A 16,358-nucleotide genomic window follows, 5' to 3' on the forward strand; every position below is an offset into this window, starting at 1 on the left:
GTTTTCTACCAGGTTCTTTTACAATTATTTTGATCCTTCCTGTAATGTTTGATTCACATTAGTCAGTTGACCCCATCTTGTGGATAGTGGTTGTATTGCATCTCAAGGTACTGTGTATTTCTGTTTTGAATGTGTTCAGAATTGCTACCGACTGTTCTGTTCATAGCCCAGTCATAGCGTGTATGTAAATACCTGTGCATATACGATTGTTAAGCAGACTGGTTTCTTGATTGGTTTTCTTGTTTTAACAACCTATATTTTATGGATTTTATGTTCATGTTTTCACTGTCATGCACTTTTATTTTTAAATACAATTTTATATCTGCTTTGTTTATATTTGTCTATACCCTTCTCGACTGATGAAGAAGATTGTCACCATATAAAGAATATATAGATTTGATGATATATTCAATGGATTATTTCCTTGTTAATTCTAAACTGGATTCCATTGCTTCCTCCCTTCATGGACTGGAATGACTATCCCTCTTTCCCGGCATGAAGATGTCTGTCCTTTACCTCGTGTTTGACTCTAAAAGGAGTGTCATCACTTCAAAGGTATTACCTGCTTACATTGCACAGCAGATCAAAGCTGCTGTTTCTTTCAGGCTTCATGCAGAACACTTTGTCTCAAATGTTTTACATTATTTGGACTTGCGCCCTTATACGCCTGTGGTGTAAAATCCTTATAAATGTGACTGGCAACAGCTTTACATTTTTTAAATATAAATGTTCTCACACAAATAGCAATCCCTGTCAAACCCAGGGGTCAAACCCTCTTTTTTATCTATACATATCTATACAATCTCTATGTTCATGATAAATGTGATATAATAATATGAAAAAGTCTGCAAGCAAGAAAATGTTATTGGGCCCTGTCTAACCCAATATTTGGTTTTTAGTGGCTTAACAATATCAGGATCCAGGTGTCTCCTGAAAGAAACAATATTATCTACTTGAACAACACAACAGTATTGCTTACTATAGACTCCCTCAACCATCTGTGTAAAATAGAGCCTCTTGTTTCTGTTTTAAATATACTTTCCCCTAGTTTCCATTTCTCTCCTCTGGTTTGTGTTTCATTGTGTGTTGATTAAGAAGAAATCCATTGGGTTGGCCTTGTCACAATCTTTGAGGATTTTGAGTAGTTGAATCAGGTCCCTCGTAGTCTTCTCTCTTCATGACTAAAAAAGATTTGAGTTATTTTAATTCACGTAAATTAATACAGATTACTGCAGTACTCTGCCAATTACATCACCCTGGTCTGACAATTCATCCCTCTTTTTGTTTTCAAAAAATGTTTTCACACATTAATCGATTCTAAATCCAAATGCTTATTTTAAGCCCTCTGAAAATACGATAATCAAGCAGTGTCTGTTTAGCCAGATATTTCAGGATAATCTGAAATATTTATGAATATAGGCATGGATACCATTGGTTGGGCACTTCATACACTTAGGAATTATTTCAAATTGTAATTCAAATTATTATTATTAACTACACATGATTTTATAACTGCTCTCCAATTTTTGCAATTGCCACACAATGAAGATTCTAGGAATATTATTCAGGTTAGAGTATAAAGTTTATTTTGCTATTTATTATTACTAATAAGACATCTGTTTTGTCTTACATTAAAAAAGGTCTTTCTTATTTGCAGTCAGAATACTTGCAAAATTTGATGGCAGAATTCCTGCGCAGCAGGATGCTGCTGGGCTTCAAACACTCCTCCACAGGTAGGACCTATTTTCTATGCCATACTCATCAATTTTCTGTTCGCTTATCCAGTACAGGGTCAAGCAACAAACGCAAGGCGATATTCATGCCATTTCCTTTTCTCAAATACCATCAAGACTAAAACAATTACCATGCCTTGATAATTGCAACAGAAGGGCAGAAGCCTTTCTTCCAGTTTTTAAACCAACACGTCTTATTTCTAAAGGTAAAACAGTGGCAGGAGCTACTACTTTACTGTCATCTGGAGAAAGCAGGTGGATCACTCCAAGTGGTTAGCACTGCTGCGTCACATCTCAAAGTGTACAAAAGGCTGGTCACAGAAATTCATGAAGAACGTTTGAAGTTCTGAAGTGTATGTCCAGGCCCTAAAGCTCGGGGGCGGGGGACTGTGATGAAAAGCAAATTTCCCAACTCTGTCTTGTGCCTCAAGTGAGGCGCTATCAGATGTTGTTTTTAATCCACTTGTGTTCTGTGTTACAGTATCTCTCAGTCTTTTCTCGATGCACTCCCAAAATAAGTTTTTCAGTTTTAACCAGGACTTAAGACCCATGATTTGCTTTTTTAGGGTTTATACAATATTCTTGACTATGTGTAGATGATCCACTTTTGGAGATCAAATGTTATCCTGTACTATTTAATACAAATACTTGAAGATGTTGCAACAATTGTGTCCAACAGTGTATGTACTAACATGGTAAAATTTTTAACTCGAATCTGTAACATTTTTAAAAAAACAAATTTGTTATCGGACTGTGTTATTTTAACATGCATGTGTTTATTTACTTTCATATAGTCCCTACAATGGTAATATAAGTGACTCAACATGTATGTATAATAATAAAAAATATTACATTCTCACACATATGATTAAAATAAACCCATCTATTCAGAACTACAGCAAAATGAGAGGTTGCCTTCATAACAACATATGCTTGATTGCTTGCTTGCTGAGCATCAATATTTTATTTCTCTTTTAGTTTGAAGGTTCTGTTGGCTACATCTGGTGTTCCACAGGGCTCCATACTGGGCCCTCTGCTATTTGTATTCATTTGCTTTCTCTTGGTCAGTTACTAAAATTATGTGTGATCTGAATTATCATCTCTTCTGTGGTGATACTCAAATCTTTGTCCACGCTAAGCTTGATACTGAACTGTTTCAGTAGCCTCTAATTGCATTCTTGACACAAAAGTTTGAATGACAAAAGATTTGTATTATTATAAAGAATAAAAGTCATATGAAGGTGATTGATTTTGTGCATAATACCATTATTATAAAATACAGTATCTCTCATTTTAATCTATCAAACCTAATCGCCACCTTCAGTCTCTCACATTAATCCAGCATATATATAGCCTATATATCAAAACCCTTTCTGGACCAATAGAATGTTTATATATATGTGATTTAATCTCCATTCTTGACAATTCTTGCATTTCTCCATTTCTTTAAACACAGTGATACAGGGTGGAAAGGAAACATATATAATTTAGAAAAAATCTAAGACATACAGTATACACACCACATTTTGGTGTGTTTTGCTGCCTCAAGAAAATGACTGTTTATTTGCATTAGAAACAGTTTTTTTCTTTCACAGAAAACAGTGTCAATGAATATTTTTTTCTGTTTCGCAGCACATGACCTCTACACTCAAGCCCCCCAGTTGCCTCTGTTCTCTCCTCATGGAAGTTCTGTTCTGCTGCCGCGTGTGCACAGTTCACAGAAAGAACACACTGTGAAACAAAGGCAACTACCAGCCATCACCGGCTTAGCAGCAGGGGATAAGGGGGCTGATAGCTCCCCTCCTGTTCCCTGTGAGCAAAGAAAACCTTTTAATGGTTGTAGATAAGTGGCAAAATGAGCCATCTCTTTTTCTGCTTTATGTAACAATATGGTTCCCTGCTGGAAGATCATTAGGATTCAAAACACAGGGAACATCTGTAACTTGTATGGTGGATTTGTCACAACAAAAATGTTTTTTTGTTCTATTGTTTTTTATACTGCTGTTACTAATAATTTTAATCTTTCATTTCCAATCTGCACGATCGTAATAAATCTAATGCTGAACCTGGAGCACAGCCTCTCATGGGGCTGGGTGGTTTGTATTCAGGCCCACTACATCAAAGTCTATTAGAAGTTTCAGGAGACTCCATGAACAGGGTGGCAAACCAGTATTAACGTTATCCGTTTAGTTGTTTGCATTGCAACCAGGTTAAAATATAGTGGATTTGTAATGGCTTTTATAGTTCTAAAGAGAAAATATAACACATTTAGTGTCCAGAAATTAATTGCAGCAGAATCCAGGAATATATCTATTGAAATATGGGATTAAATACATGTCCACGGGATAAGTGTTCTATGTACTGTAGTTCAAATATATAGCTTGTGTTCCTTTTCTTAGAAGTTGGATAAATGCTGGTATGAAACTTGAAAGTAAATGTTTACTTGCTACATTAATATCACTCATTTGTAGCATACAAATATGTAGTCATGTAGAATAGAATGAAAGTGATTTTTAAAAACGTAGTGACTTTCATATTTAATAAACAAGCTTTTTTTACAGGGAGAGTTCCAAAATCCTACACAGCACCCGCAAGTGTGACAGGGAAGTCAAACAGGTACTTTTTATGCTCACACAAAAGAACAGTGTGAGTTTATCTTGAATATTTCTCAAAAGAGTTAGCAGCCTTTAATCACAGTGCTTGTTTCTTTTGATTTCACATGAATATTCCAAAAATCTGTAAGTAAATTGGATGAATGTTTTGTGTTAATTAATCTACTGCTTTGAAACAGAAGTAAACTTAAGTTGTTGAATTTATTATTAAAAAAAAGTCTTGTAAAAGAACCCATATATGGAGTAACTATTTTAATGATGACTTTCTCACACATTACAATTTGCAATATTTCTCATTTCTATTATATTTTCCAAATCTTAAAACATTGATATAAACACAGAATTCAGTGAAATATTGGGTCTATTGTTAATAAAACAGAATATGTTAAAAGTACTTAAATGAGGATATTAGCACGGTCAGGGTATTTTTCTAACAGACAGCATCAGCTATTCTTGTTATATCCGCCCACACTGCGGAGCAGCAGGGCAAGCGAGGTTCGATGCGGCAGCCGGACCACCTGCAGACTTGGTGTCCGACCATGCCCGCCCCAGGAGTTTTTCAAGATAAATACTGAGATCTGACAGAGTACCCTGCGCGGATCCAACCTGTGTGCTCTGCCTGCTCAGCCTGGTCTCCGGTGTGCACAGCACAGCTCTGCGCAGTTCCCTGCCTGCTGCCTGCCGGCTCTCCCCCAGCACTTGGGCTCTCTTTACGCCTCAAGATCGTGTTACTAGTCCCGTCCCAGAAGTGCAACATTACAATCTTAAGCTTATCATATCACTTTTGGCTGTCTCTATTTCCCCTAAGAGAGTCTTAGTGTGCCTTCGTTTAACTTGCTGGGTAAATGTAAGGGCTCAGTGCAGGACTTTTTTCTTGATATCCAGAATCATTTGTCACAACACCATGTCACAGTCAACCAACAACTGTTCAGCTGTTTTTGTGAATTCTAGTTTCTCTCAGTTCAATAGGCCTAAATGCAATAGCTTAATGTTTTGTACAGTGCCTCCACTAATTACTCTTGGAAGATTTTTCAACTGTCTGACGGGATGGGAAATATTCTTGGAGCTTTGCACATGAAGTTCTAACAGATGGTTTGTGGTTTTATCTTTTTCTCCCAAACCAGAAAAAAATAAAGTAAAGGTCCTTGTATGGGCACATATTTTTCTGAACTTTTGTTTACAGTAAAGCAGATTACATTAAGTAGTAAGTAATAAAACAGACGAAATTGTGATGGCAAAAAAAAAATGAAATTCTAACAAAAACCTAAAAGTTAGACAGACAGTGGATCCTATTTTCTAAATATATATGTTCTCAGAAGATAATCTCCTCCAACAATAGCAAAATCATAACTGTTGATTTTGATTAGTCAAGCAATTTCTATTTCTGATCTTGAGAGTAACATGAATAAGAGTACAATATAATATGGAGTTTATATTATAATATATTGTTCAACCCAATGTTTTTTTCAAGTGACCATAAGGATTGGGACACAGTCACTTTTTAATAAACTTTGGAGTGTAGGCGTCAGTGTTTGATTGCACATTCCCCTGTTGTCTGTGTCAGACTCTTTGCAAAATGACTTGATGGAAAAATACCAGTAATGGCTTTGTAGTCTCAAGAATTTTGGAGTACACTGTTTACTGCGTATGTTTAAATGGAATTAGTGCTGTGGTGAATTATAGGGGATGCTTAATAAATAAATGGTGCTGTTTGTTGTCTAACAATTATATTCTATGTTTCTGTAGTGAGGGAAAATGGGAGTCAGAAAGAGTCCATCACCACCAGAAACCATCTGTGCAAAGGTGAAGAAAGTGGAGCAATACAGGCATTAAAGCACACACGTGACAGGAGTCATTAATTAGTGTGTTCATCTTCAAGTTTTATTGCCAATAAAATATCTAATAAAAATGTATTTTGTACTTTATATGTTTCACTATACTGTACTTGCTCACTTGAACTGAACTGTGTCATTTCACAGACAGCAAAAATCAAAACTAAAACAAACTTGTATCAACTTAAAAAAAAATCAGGAACATTGTAAACATTCTTGTATGCAAAGGAACAAGTAATAGGTTTATTCCATGCTGAAAAAAAGAAGAAAGGAAACACAACGTTTCGGATGTGGAGCCTTCTGAGGCACCTGAACACAAGGAGAACACACAAGCTCCCTGCAAAGAGCACCCCAGGTCCAAAATTGAACCCAGGGCCCCAGCACTGCAAGACACCAATGCTAACCACTGCACCACTATGCCACCTGTATGGAAACATAAGCACAGAAATTGCAAAGACGCTCCGCTTGGATTAAAGCAGTATTTTAATCTACTGTAGGTTTCTAAACTACAAGCTATTGACATGAAAGAGATACCATCCAGACCAAAATGCTCTCGGGGAAGTAGATCTACTCTGCAGCCACATATAGTCCATCTACTTGGGACACCTCTTTATTCTAATAACGATATTGATTCTAAGAATCCATATTAAACAATCTACAGTATACATATAGGTACTATAGGACAATATACTTATACAGTAGATACTATAGGATGGTTTATGTATTCTCATTCATAAATGGCTGGAGATATCGGTACTTAATGTTTGCCTCTTGGCAGTAAACCTTGTGTTTCACTATTGGTTGTGGAAAAGTAAATGTATTCATTTTTAGAACTTTGACACATTCTTAGTGGGAGGGGCAGACCCAGATTAGGATGTAAAAGGCTGAATTTAGAGCTAGTCAGTCTTTCTTAGCACTCAGTTGAGTGAATACACTATATACTGCTGTTAAGGCAACCTTTGGAAAACTGAGAAAAGACACATTTTTGTTTATTTTCTTGGTCATTTATCCATTTGAACTTACTATCTTCAGTTTCAACATTTATCGTTTTTATTTGCTTACCTTGCTTTTTGATTGCTTTATCTTCAAATCTCCTTTTTCACTACTGGTTAGTATGATTTGTTCAGTTCCCGCTGTGATTTATATACCTACTACACAAGCACATTTTCACAGATTGCTACTTGCTTAATGATCCAAGACTTCCATCAAGCTGTTTCTTGGATCTCAACTAAGGATTCCACTTCAGTGAACTTCAGTCATGTGTTCAGGACATTTGTTCCAGATTTCCACAATCCTCCATGAAACAAAGTCTCTCCTGCTCCTCCTAAACTTGATTCCCTGCCATGTTCCCCAGGTTCTTGTATTGGTGCTCATATTGAGGAAGTCATATGAGTTGAAACCTCTTCCATGGTACTTAATATCTTAATCTTAAATTCTGCTTGTTTGCCAAGAGGCAAACATTAAGTACCGATATCTCCATGGCTTAATTATGAATCATTATGAATGAGAATACATAAACCATCCTATAATTCTGTTCTCTTAATCTGTGTGCATATGACATTACCTTCATACCAGGTATTACAATGATTGCTCTCCTTTCTACTTACCTCCAGATCAGACTCTATATTTACTGTAGTATTTTTACAACTGAGCACAATATGCCAAGTGAGTTCTAACTACTCTGTTGTACCTCATTACATCTTTTGCATAATTGTTTTGACTTGATGAAGACTGTACCAGCTGCTTTGGAAAGCAGCAGAGATCAGGCGTATATTCTATTGTTTTGAGATTTTTCCAGACCAGTAAAGATTTCTCTGTCTTTGTAATTGTTTGCAGGTTTATCATGTCAGCTAATTACTAAAGGACTAAGCTGGGCTCTTCCTCTGCCTTGGATTTTACATCTATTCCTAAAAAGGAATTTGGAAAGGGCTTTTCTCAATTGTGCCATCCACTCATGAAGGCGCTATTTCCTTTTTATTCTCTCATTCTTCATATGAATAATTTATTTATTTCAGCAGAGTGTCTGCCAGAGAGAAGAAATGGAAAAAAACAGCAGATGAAACCCAGACTCTGGAATCGAGAACGCCTCTCACTTCCAAAGCCACAAAGAAAGAAAATCTGAGGTCCCAAAACCTTTTTTTATTCTTAATGTGAAACAATGTACAAATTTCCTGTCTCTAAAAACATTTTATGCTTCATGGATAAGTTCATATATACTGAAGCATACATGTGGGTTACATTTCATCCTTAACGAAGCAACAAGATTTTTCCTTTCTGAGTGCATGTTACACAATTTTAGAAGATGTTTGCACTCACATGCTCATTTTGTACTCCTCATTACCCCTGAGTATGAAATTATGAGAGTATGACATCACTTGGGTTGTTAAAGCGCATGGTTGTGAATTTTTGTGTATTAAGGTGTTCAACTGGTTTTAATCACAGTTACTCACTGAAACAATCCTCAGAATGCTGCTGGCTGGAATATCACAGAGTGAGGTTTCTAGGCCAACTGGGGCCCATCAATCTACCATCATTAGTCCAAGCAGTACCACTGTCCTACTTGAAGTGCCTGTGATTGACACAGACCAGATCAAATGCATGGAAAGAAACGCAAGGGAGAGCAATTTCCTCTGTACACAGACATCTACAATGGCTTCAGATGTCAGGTGCTATGTCTGGTGCACAACCACGATTATACAGTAAGTATCTTTCATGAGGAAGATCATTAAAAAGTTGCAGATATGACAGAGGCAATTTCACCCACCTTATTTACTGTTAAGCACTGTACATTAAGCAAATGATGTAGATAGTGCTTACTTTACATGAGCTAAAGTCTGTACTGATTAAACACAGGCAAGTCTAGTTTCTGGTTTCATGTAGACAAGACTAATCAGCCTCAGCTGAACAAAAAAGATTTACTGAAATCTGAGATATGTATTTTTCATGACCATGTTTTGGGCTAAAAAAACCTAGAAAAATTCTGTGTGCAGGGATGGTCAAAAATCCCAGTCAGAATTGGTAGAACCCCCTAACATACCACAGGAGGAGTCATGTCAGTATACCCCATGGCAAGGGAGGATTTACAAAACTGGAGTGGGAGTAAATTTGGCCCTTGAGATTTCTGGAATTCATTTAATTATTTAGATCAAATTTGACAAATACTCTATACAAGAGTATTACGATCACACTATATTAAGTTTTTAGTGTCAACCATTTTTAATTAAAAAGATTTCTTTTAACGAACAATAGAGCTGTCAATTACTAACGTACAGTTGGGAGCCATATCACTCTGCAAGTCACAACTTGCAACACACTAAACCTAAGCAAGTGTGAGCCTGGCCAGTACCTGGATGACAGACCTCCTGGGAAAGATAAAGAAGAGATGTTAATTGGACCAGTATGAAGTGCTCACCCTGTGGTCTATGTAGGTCCGTATGCCCCAGTATGATGGGGACACTATACTGTAAAAAACGTATAACCGAGGTCCTTACTCTTTAGGGTCATTAAAAATTCCAGGACATTGTTAACCCTGTGTCCTGAACAAATTTCTCCCCAGCCTTTACCAGTCATTGCCTTCTTAATAATCCCCAACTTTAAATTGGCTTCATCACTCTATTCTCCTCCCCACTGCTAGCTGGTCTGTGGTGAGCGTTCTGGCGCACTATGGCTGCCGTTGCATCATCCAGGTGGGGCTGCACATTGGTGGTGGTGGAGGAGAGTCCCCATTACCTGTAAAGTGCTTTGAGTGGAGCATCCAGAAAAGCGCTTTATAAGTAGAAGTTATTATTAATAAATTTGCTTAAATGTAACACCTGTTGATTTTTCTTATCTTCTTTCTCTCATATTGCAACATGATTCCCTGCCCTGTCACCCCTAGATGTTTAGCTCTGTAAGCATTTGGCCCCATGCAATGTTTTACATATGGTGATTTATTTATGTCAGTAAGTGTAAATTACTTGGTCGCATTTTAATATTTCACATACATCCAAGTGCAGGAGGCTCTCTGGCCAGCAGAGGTCTCCATAAGTACACAGTCTTTCAAAAATGGACAAGTAAAGCTTTATTCCATGCTGAAAAGAGAAGAAAAAAAACCCACAATGTTTCGGCTGTGGAGCCTTCTTCGGGTGTCAAAATCTTTGACCCATCTTGGACCCTTCTTTCAGAAATCTCACTTTAGCTTCTGAATCTTTGTCTATTGAGATCAAACAAAACAAAACTAGCTATCACCCCCTGATTTTGAAAAAAAAACCCATAAAAAATCAATCTATCCATTTTAAGAAAGGATATAGTATACATGGTGAAGGTAGTCATTACTTGTTTGTTGATATGTACTTTAGGTTTGTCAACCTTTACGTCTTTCAATACGTAACATGGGACTAAGTTGTCAGACAGACTGTTACCCAGTGGACACTTTTCCATACTGAACACATGTATTTAAATAGTCTGTAAAGACTATTTATGTCATTTATACAATTGCTCTAGGCACCTTATGTTGTCAGAATTAAAATGTTTTTATGTTTTAGAGATTATTTGAATAAACAAAGAATATGAGGTGAGCACACTATATCAAAGTAAAGTATGCTGTACTTTCAATGTTGCAGATGAATGGGAAATTATTTTGAAAACATCACTGGATGACTGCGTCTTTTTGAGTGAATCACAAGCTCACTTTGCCCGTGAACTTTAGGAAGAACTTTCTGTTACGCTTATAATCTGAGGATGCACTTTGGTTCTGTGACAGTTGAAAATCCATCCAACTCTTCTGTGTCGATACCTCTTGGACAAAAGGACATAGAGCACAGGATTGACACAAGGATGGAGATACTGCAGCACTGTACACACAAAGTAGAACATTTCCCAGGACTGACCGTGGCGGTAGAGCCCCAGGTAGACACACAGTTCCAGCACATAACCTGGAAGCCAACACACGGAAAAGGTAGCAGCAGCAAGAAAGACCATGATGGAGGCTCGCCGGGTGTTTCTGGCGCTGGCCATGGACATCATGGGGCTCTTGTGAAGAAAGAGGGCCAGCCGGATGTAGTTGAAGGCAATCACCAGCATGGGAATGAAGTAGTAAAGGACAAACTGGCCCAAGACCACCTGGTAGTGGTGCTCATGAATTGTGGGCAGACAGAAGGTGAAGTTTTTTACGGTCCCCGTTTCCTTTGTGGCAAAGATTCGCAGAGGGAAACTGATGAAAAAGCTGAGGGCCCAGACCATGATGAACATGAAGATGACCAGGTCCATCTCCGGGGGCCGGTGAGGATTGGTGATGATCATGGCCCTTGTTATAGAGACGGCACAGAGGGAGTAGGTGCTGGCCGCAAGGGAGAAGGCCAAGGAAAACTGGTAGATCTTGCAGAAGGTATCACTCAAGGGCCAGTCGTGACGCACTGCAGAGTGGAGAGTGAAGGGGATGAGGAGAAGGGTCAGAAAATCAGCCAGAGCCATGCTCAGCAGCAGGAGGTCCAGGCGGTTCTTGCGTAAGGTGTTGTACTTGGCAAAGAGTGAGAACACTAGCAGGTTTGCACAGAAGCCAATCCCCAAGATCACACCACATGTGCAGGCAAATATCAGTCCATAGTTGTTGGGAATAGTCTCCATGGTGATGAGAGCCAAGTTCTGCTGCCACACAGCTATTTTCTAAAAGATGGTACTCAAAGACATGTACAGCAGTTATCAGTAGGTTTTCTAGCTTTCATGTTTCTAGACATGGCTATCATCAACCCTTTCCTCCCAGTTTTATAGAACGCAAAATCCAATAACAAGCTAGGGTTACTTTCTTTCAAAGCTTCTGGTCATACTCACTTAATAATCCAACAGCATGAAGATGAAGGCATTTGACACCTTCCAAAAAAACGCTTTCCTCAAACAAAATAGTTCCTTCTTCTGAAATCTCAGATAACCGGTTTCAACGTTGGAGTCCCTTTATCATGGATTTTTTTCTCATTTTCCCCCATATAATTGACAGTTAATCTTTTGGGAGCAGAGAGCAGAATTAAAAAATGGCAGTCAGTAAAAAAATGTTCTTGTCGGTTGTAGACAATATCCTCACCCAATTCCAGATTTCTACAAAATATCATTCAAGTGCAAATGGAGAGAACCCTTTGTGTGCTGACAGAGCCATGGTCTCTGAGTATGAGGTGATCTGTGTTGTGCAGGAGCTGGTGTGAGTTGGCCCTGAAATAGCACCCAGGTGTGTGAGCAAGAAAAGCAAACAATATATCAATCCAGTTTATTTCCAGGTGACCAAATTTAAAAAGCCAGTATGCCTCATCCTTCTGGAGAGACAAACTGATTTCAAGGGGAAAAAAAATAAAAAGTAGTTTTTACACAGAAAAACGTTCCACGTAAAACAGGACAATAAACATGTAATTGATGTTCTTGCATTTAATACATTCATGCTCTTTTAATGTAAACGTGATTTTTTTTCTAGAGCCGAAAGCATTATCTTTCGTTTCAGTTTGAATTGAGTCACGTCATCACAACATCAGGATACCATTAACCAGTATGTGAAACAAATGTTTCACTTCAGATCACATCCCTCTCTGTTTCAGCGATGCAACTGGTGCAGGTGGGGAGCTGTACATCAAAAACAGTACTTAGACACGAGGAATAGAGGTTAGAATTCCTCTAACCTAGAGGAATCAAAGGACTCATGATGCTGACTCCTAATCCAGACTCTTAATATAACTCAACATTGTATAATGGAAATTATATACAATATGTGCAAAGGAACAAGTGTTCTTTATGAGACTTCAATTTTCCTCACAAACACTGAGAAAACCCAATGGGAATGTCAGCAGCAGAACGTGAATAAGTTTGTCAGGGCATCTACTGAATGTCTGACATTGAACAGGCATGTCTGCATTGATCTACTCTTTTCAAATAATACAGGTTGAGGCAAACAGAAGTGAGAGAATCATTAGATAAATGCAATCTTGATTTGGTGTTCCTTGAAACCATGCAGTCCAGTCTAAACATTCCCAATTTCAGGGAAGTAGAATTTGAATGAAGGAGATAGTTGTGATGAGGATTCTAGTGGGATGGGGTGGATATACAGTAGAATAAGCAGACAGTATAAGGCAACAGTTTAAAGAGACTCTGAATGAACCACAGAACACATTTATTCCAAAGGCTAGCATTATAAATCAATAAAGAAAAATATAAGGAAAACTGACAGGAGATAAAGATAGGAAAACACAGAAAGTTACATTTTGATGGAGTCTAAAATTAATAATGGAATGGTTCTTTCAGGATTACAACCAAGAAAAGCAAAAGAGTAGTGAAGAATAATAAAGGGTAAGTTATAGACTATACTTCACTCAGGTTTTTACCAAAGAAGAAATCAACAACATGGAGAGCAGCAGATGTAACACCAATTTATAAAAGAGGGAATGAACTGAACCAAGAAAGTACTCTAATCAGTTTTAATAATCCTGTAGCAGGTAAAGTTTTGGAAATTGTAGATGGAGATAAAATGAAAAGAAATCCCATATACCCAGAAAGGAATGGCATTTTAGGAGAGAGTCAGGATGGATTTGGAAAGGGAAGATCTTGTTTACTTTACTTGCAAGAACTCTATAAAAGTACTGCAGATAAAACTAAAGCATCCAACACGTTATAACTAAACTTCTAGAAAGCATTTTAAAAGGTGCTGCTTTAAAGGTTCATTTACAAATTAAAAGTCATAGGAATCCAAGGTTAATGTGCATGGACAATGAACTGGTAAACAGATGTAAACAGGAACCTGTTTTGGTCTTTTCTGAATTATGTCAATTATTGATCAGAGTTCTGATATATAATAATCTTTCTAGAATTTCTAGACATGCTTTACTGAACCCATTCTGAGTTGGGTCACAGACATCATGCCTTTATTGCCTCACAAGGGCAACCAAAAACTCTCTGAAAGCTACTTAAAATGCGTGTGTTCCAATACTAGAAATCAGTGCAGTGTTTTGCTGTTTGATTGTAATGCATTCTTGTTGGTATCGATTTGGTTATTGTGTGTCTGTCAGGGTGTCTGACTGTTAATTGAAAGAACCTGTTGTATGAGACACAGCTGCTCTGGATGAGTAATTATTCATCAGATGGAGTGGAATTCCATGTGAGGGAAATGAGCTGGTAGAATAGGCTCAGTGTGGAATCGTTCACTCCCATGGGCTAATTAAGAGGCTTTTAAGAACAGCTAGGAGCAAAATAATTTCAGACTGTATCTAGATGCCAAGCTGTTTGGTGAGAGGAGTGTGGAGAATTAGCCATGTTGCAGGGGATGAAGTGAGCTGTCTCGCAGGCCTGTGAGACTTAAGTCTGTACAGAGGGTTAGCACAGGTGATGAACAGAGAGCTTTTGGGTAGATCGTTTGTCAGGCTCAATGAGAATGAAGTGGGCATTATTTGTCAATGTAGCCACATACTTTATTTTCCTGCATGAGAGAAAGAGGAGTCTAGATGGCACTGGTGAACTCCTGAGTATTGAGTGCCTTAATCGGCAAATGGATAGATGTGTGATGAGAGAAAAGAGCAAGCTGGCTCCTACTCTGACAGGGAGGTGAGTTTTAAAGAGCAGTGTCACTGACCAAGTAGGATCAGCCAGGTGAGTTTGTGATAAACTAGTGATTGCTGTTGTTATAGTCTTCCTTAATGTGAAGATGGAGAACTGGGTGTTAAGGGTTAGAGGAGTTCACTGCACCTGTGCCTTTGAGTTAAACTGATGATATTGGTGGATGTTGCAAGTGGGCAACCTGGTGTTAAGAGATGAATTCTCCAGTGCCTGAGGGTTTACGAGGCAGACTATTGATGAGTATAAGAAGCTGGGTGTCATGACGCAAATATAAATGCTGTAGTGTCTGTTGATTTGAAAATTGAGGAGCTGAAGAGAAGACGTAGTAACCTGTGTAAAGAGCAACTGAATAGGAAGAGGACTATGCAGTCTTCCCTGAGAAGGACCCAGTGTGTAAACCTTGGACTCCGGAGGGGGTTTGAAAGATGAGGACAGACCACTTAAAATCTAAAAAAATCAAACGTGACTTCCTGGCAGTGTTGGTTATATTTTGTGCAGGGTTTGATACGGCATTCAGAATTGACGTGAGCTTTGAAAGCAGAGTGTTTAGAATTGGCTGTGATAAAGCAGCAGCTGGAATGTCCTGCAATTGATTCCATCCTATGTCAATGAAATGGTATGAAACCGTTTCCTTTCACAAACGGATGTTCACAAATGATGCTGCTTTGATTTTATCTGAACGTCTAAATTGTATGTACCTTTCTGCTAAATTGGCTTTTATTAGCTTTTTGTAAAGTAAATGTTCCCAGCTCTGTGCTGAGACAGGCCCAATTACCTGCTTTCAAGGCAGGAACAGGAAGTGAGCATGATGTAGGCTTTCCCACATCTTGTCTATACTAATTTTTTGGTGGATGCATTATTCCATTGTGGTTTATTGCCTTCTTTATCTAGAAATTGACTTTAAATCAATTAATGTGTTGATGACTTCTTGTATTGCAAAAACTCCCCAGCAACATAGACAAACGGGTTTTAGCTTCAAGATGAGGTTTATGTGCTCAATGGGAGAAAAGGTCTAAAAGAAAACTGCTGTATACAGCAGGCTTTTCACAGAAGTAGTGTTAAATTAATGATAAATGACTGTGTTTGGTTTCTCGGGTAGTACTACAGTGTACAGGAAAAACCGCCGTGCAAAGCTCTTTTCAGGAATTTCAGGCTTTGTGCAACAAGTATAAGACACTCCAAAAGAGGAAAAGGGATTCCTCCCTCATGTGTAAGGAGAGGGCACATCTCCTATATTTGGTAAATCGATATTCATCATTTATCATCCAATTTGTCCATTTACAAACCTTTAAGATCTAAACCGGAAGGAGAGTCTGAAGGTTCATAGAATTGAATACTTAACTGGTTCAAGCTGAAGGGAATCGACGTTTACATATCAGTGACTTCATTATTGAGCACTTTACCTAGAAAACGTCCTTATTCGCCTTCTAGCCGTTTATATCAGCTAAATGGACTTTTAATTGTTTCTCCCTATGCTTTGTACTAGAAAGATTTCAATAATCAGAAGGTTCATAAGAATGTGAGAGGAAGGCTACAAGTAGAAATATGCTATTTGGCTCATTAGTTTGTTTGGTTGCTGGTAGTCAAGTGGTCCGAGACTCTAATCCACCTTCGTTTTG

General features: G+C 38.0%; 2 protein-coding genes across 2 annotated transcripts in view; both read right to left on the minus strand.

Moving 5' to 3' along the window:
* Window positions 1-1,144: 1,144 nt before the first annotated feature.
* Window positions 1,145-16,358, minus strand: part of pthlha (parathyroid hormone-like hormone a) — a 31,684-nt gene continuing 16,470 nt past the window's right edge. Inside the window, exon 5 of the mRNA XM_088923506.1 lies at window positions 1,145-1,181. The gene's annotated coding sequence lies outside the window, so the exon portion shown is untranslated. The remainder of the gene's footprint in view (window positions 1,182-16,358) is intronic.
* Window positions 10,861-11,871, minus strand: LOC148829416 (galanin receptor 2b). Its single transcript, XM_088922597.1, has one exon. It carries the CDS (start codon window positions 11,779-11,781, stop codon window positions 10,861-10,863), a length of 921 nt encoding a protein of 306 aa, XP_088778723.1. The 5' UTR covers window positions 11,782-11,871.

Source organism: Atractosteus spatula, chromosome 8 (genome assembly GCF_055471065.1).
Source record: "Atractosteus spatula isolate fAtrSpa1 chromosome 8, fAtrSpa1.hap1, whole genome shotgun sequence".
NCBI classification, from domain to species: domain Eukaryota; kingdom Metazoa; phylum Chordata; class Actinopteri; order Semionotiformes; family Lepisosteidae; genus Atractosteus; species Atractosteus spatula.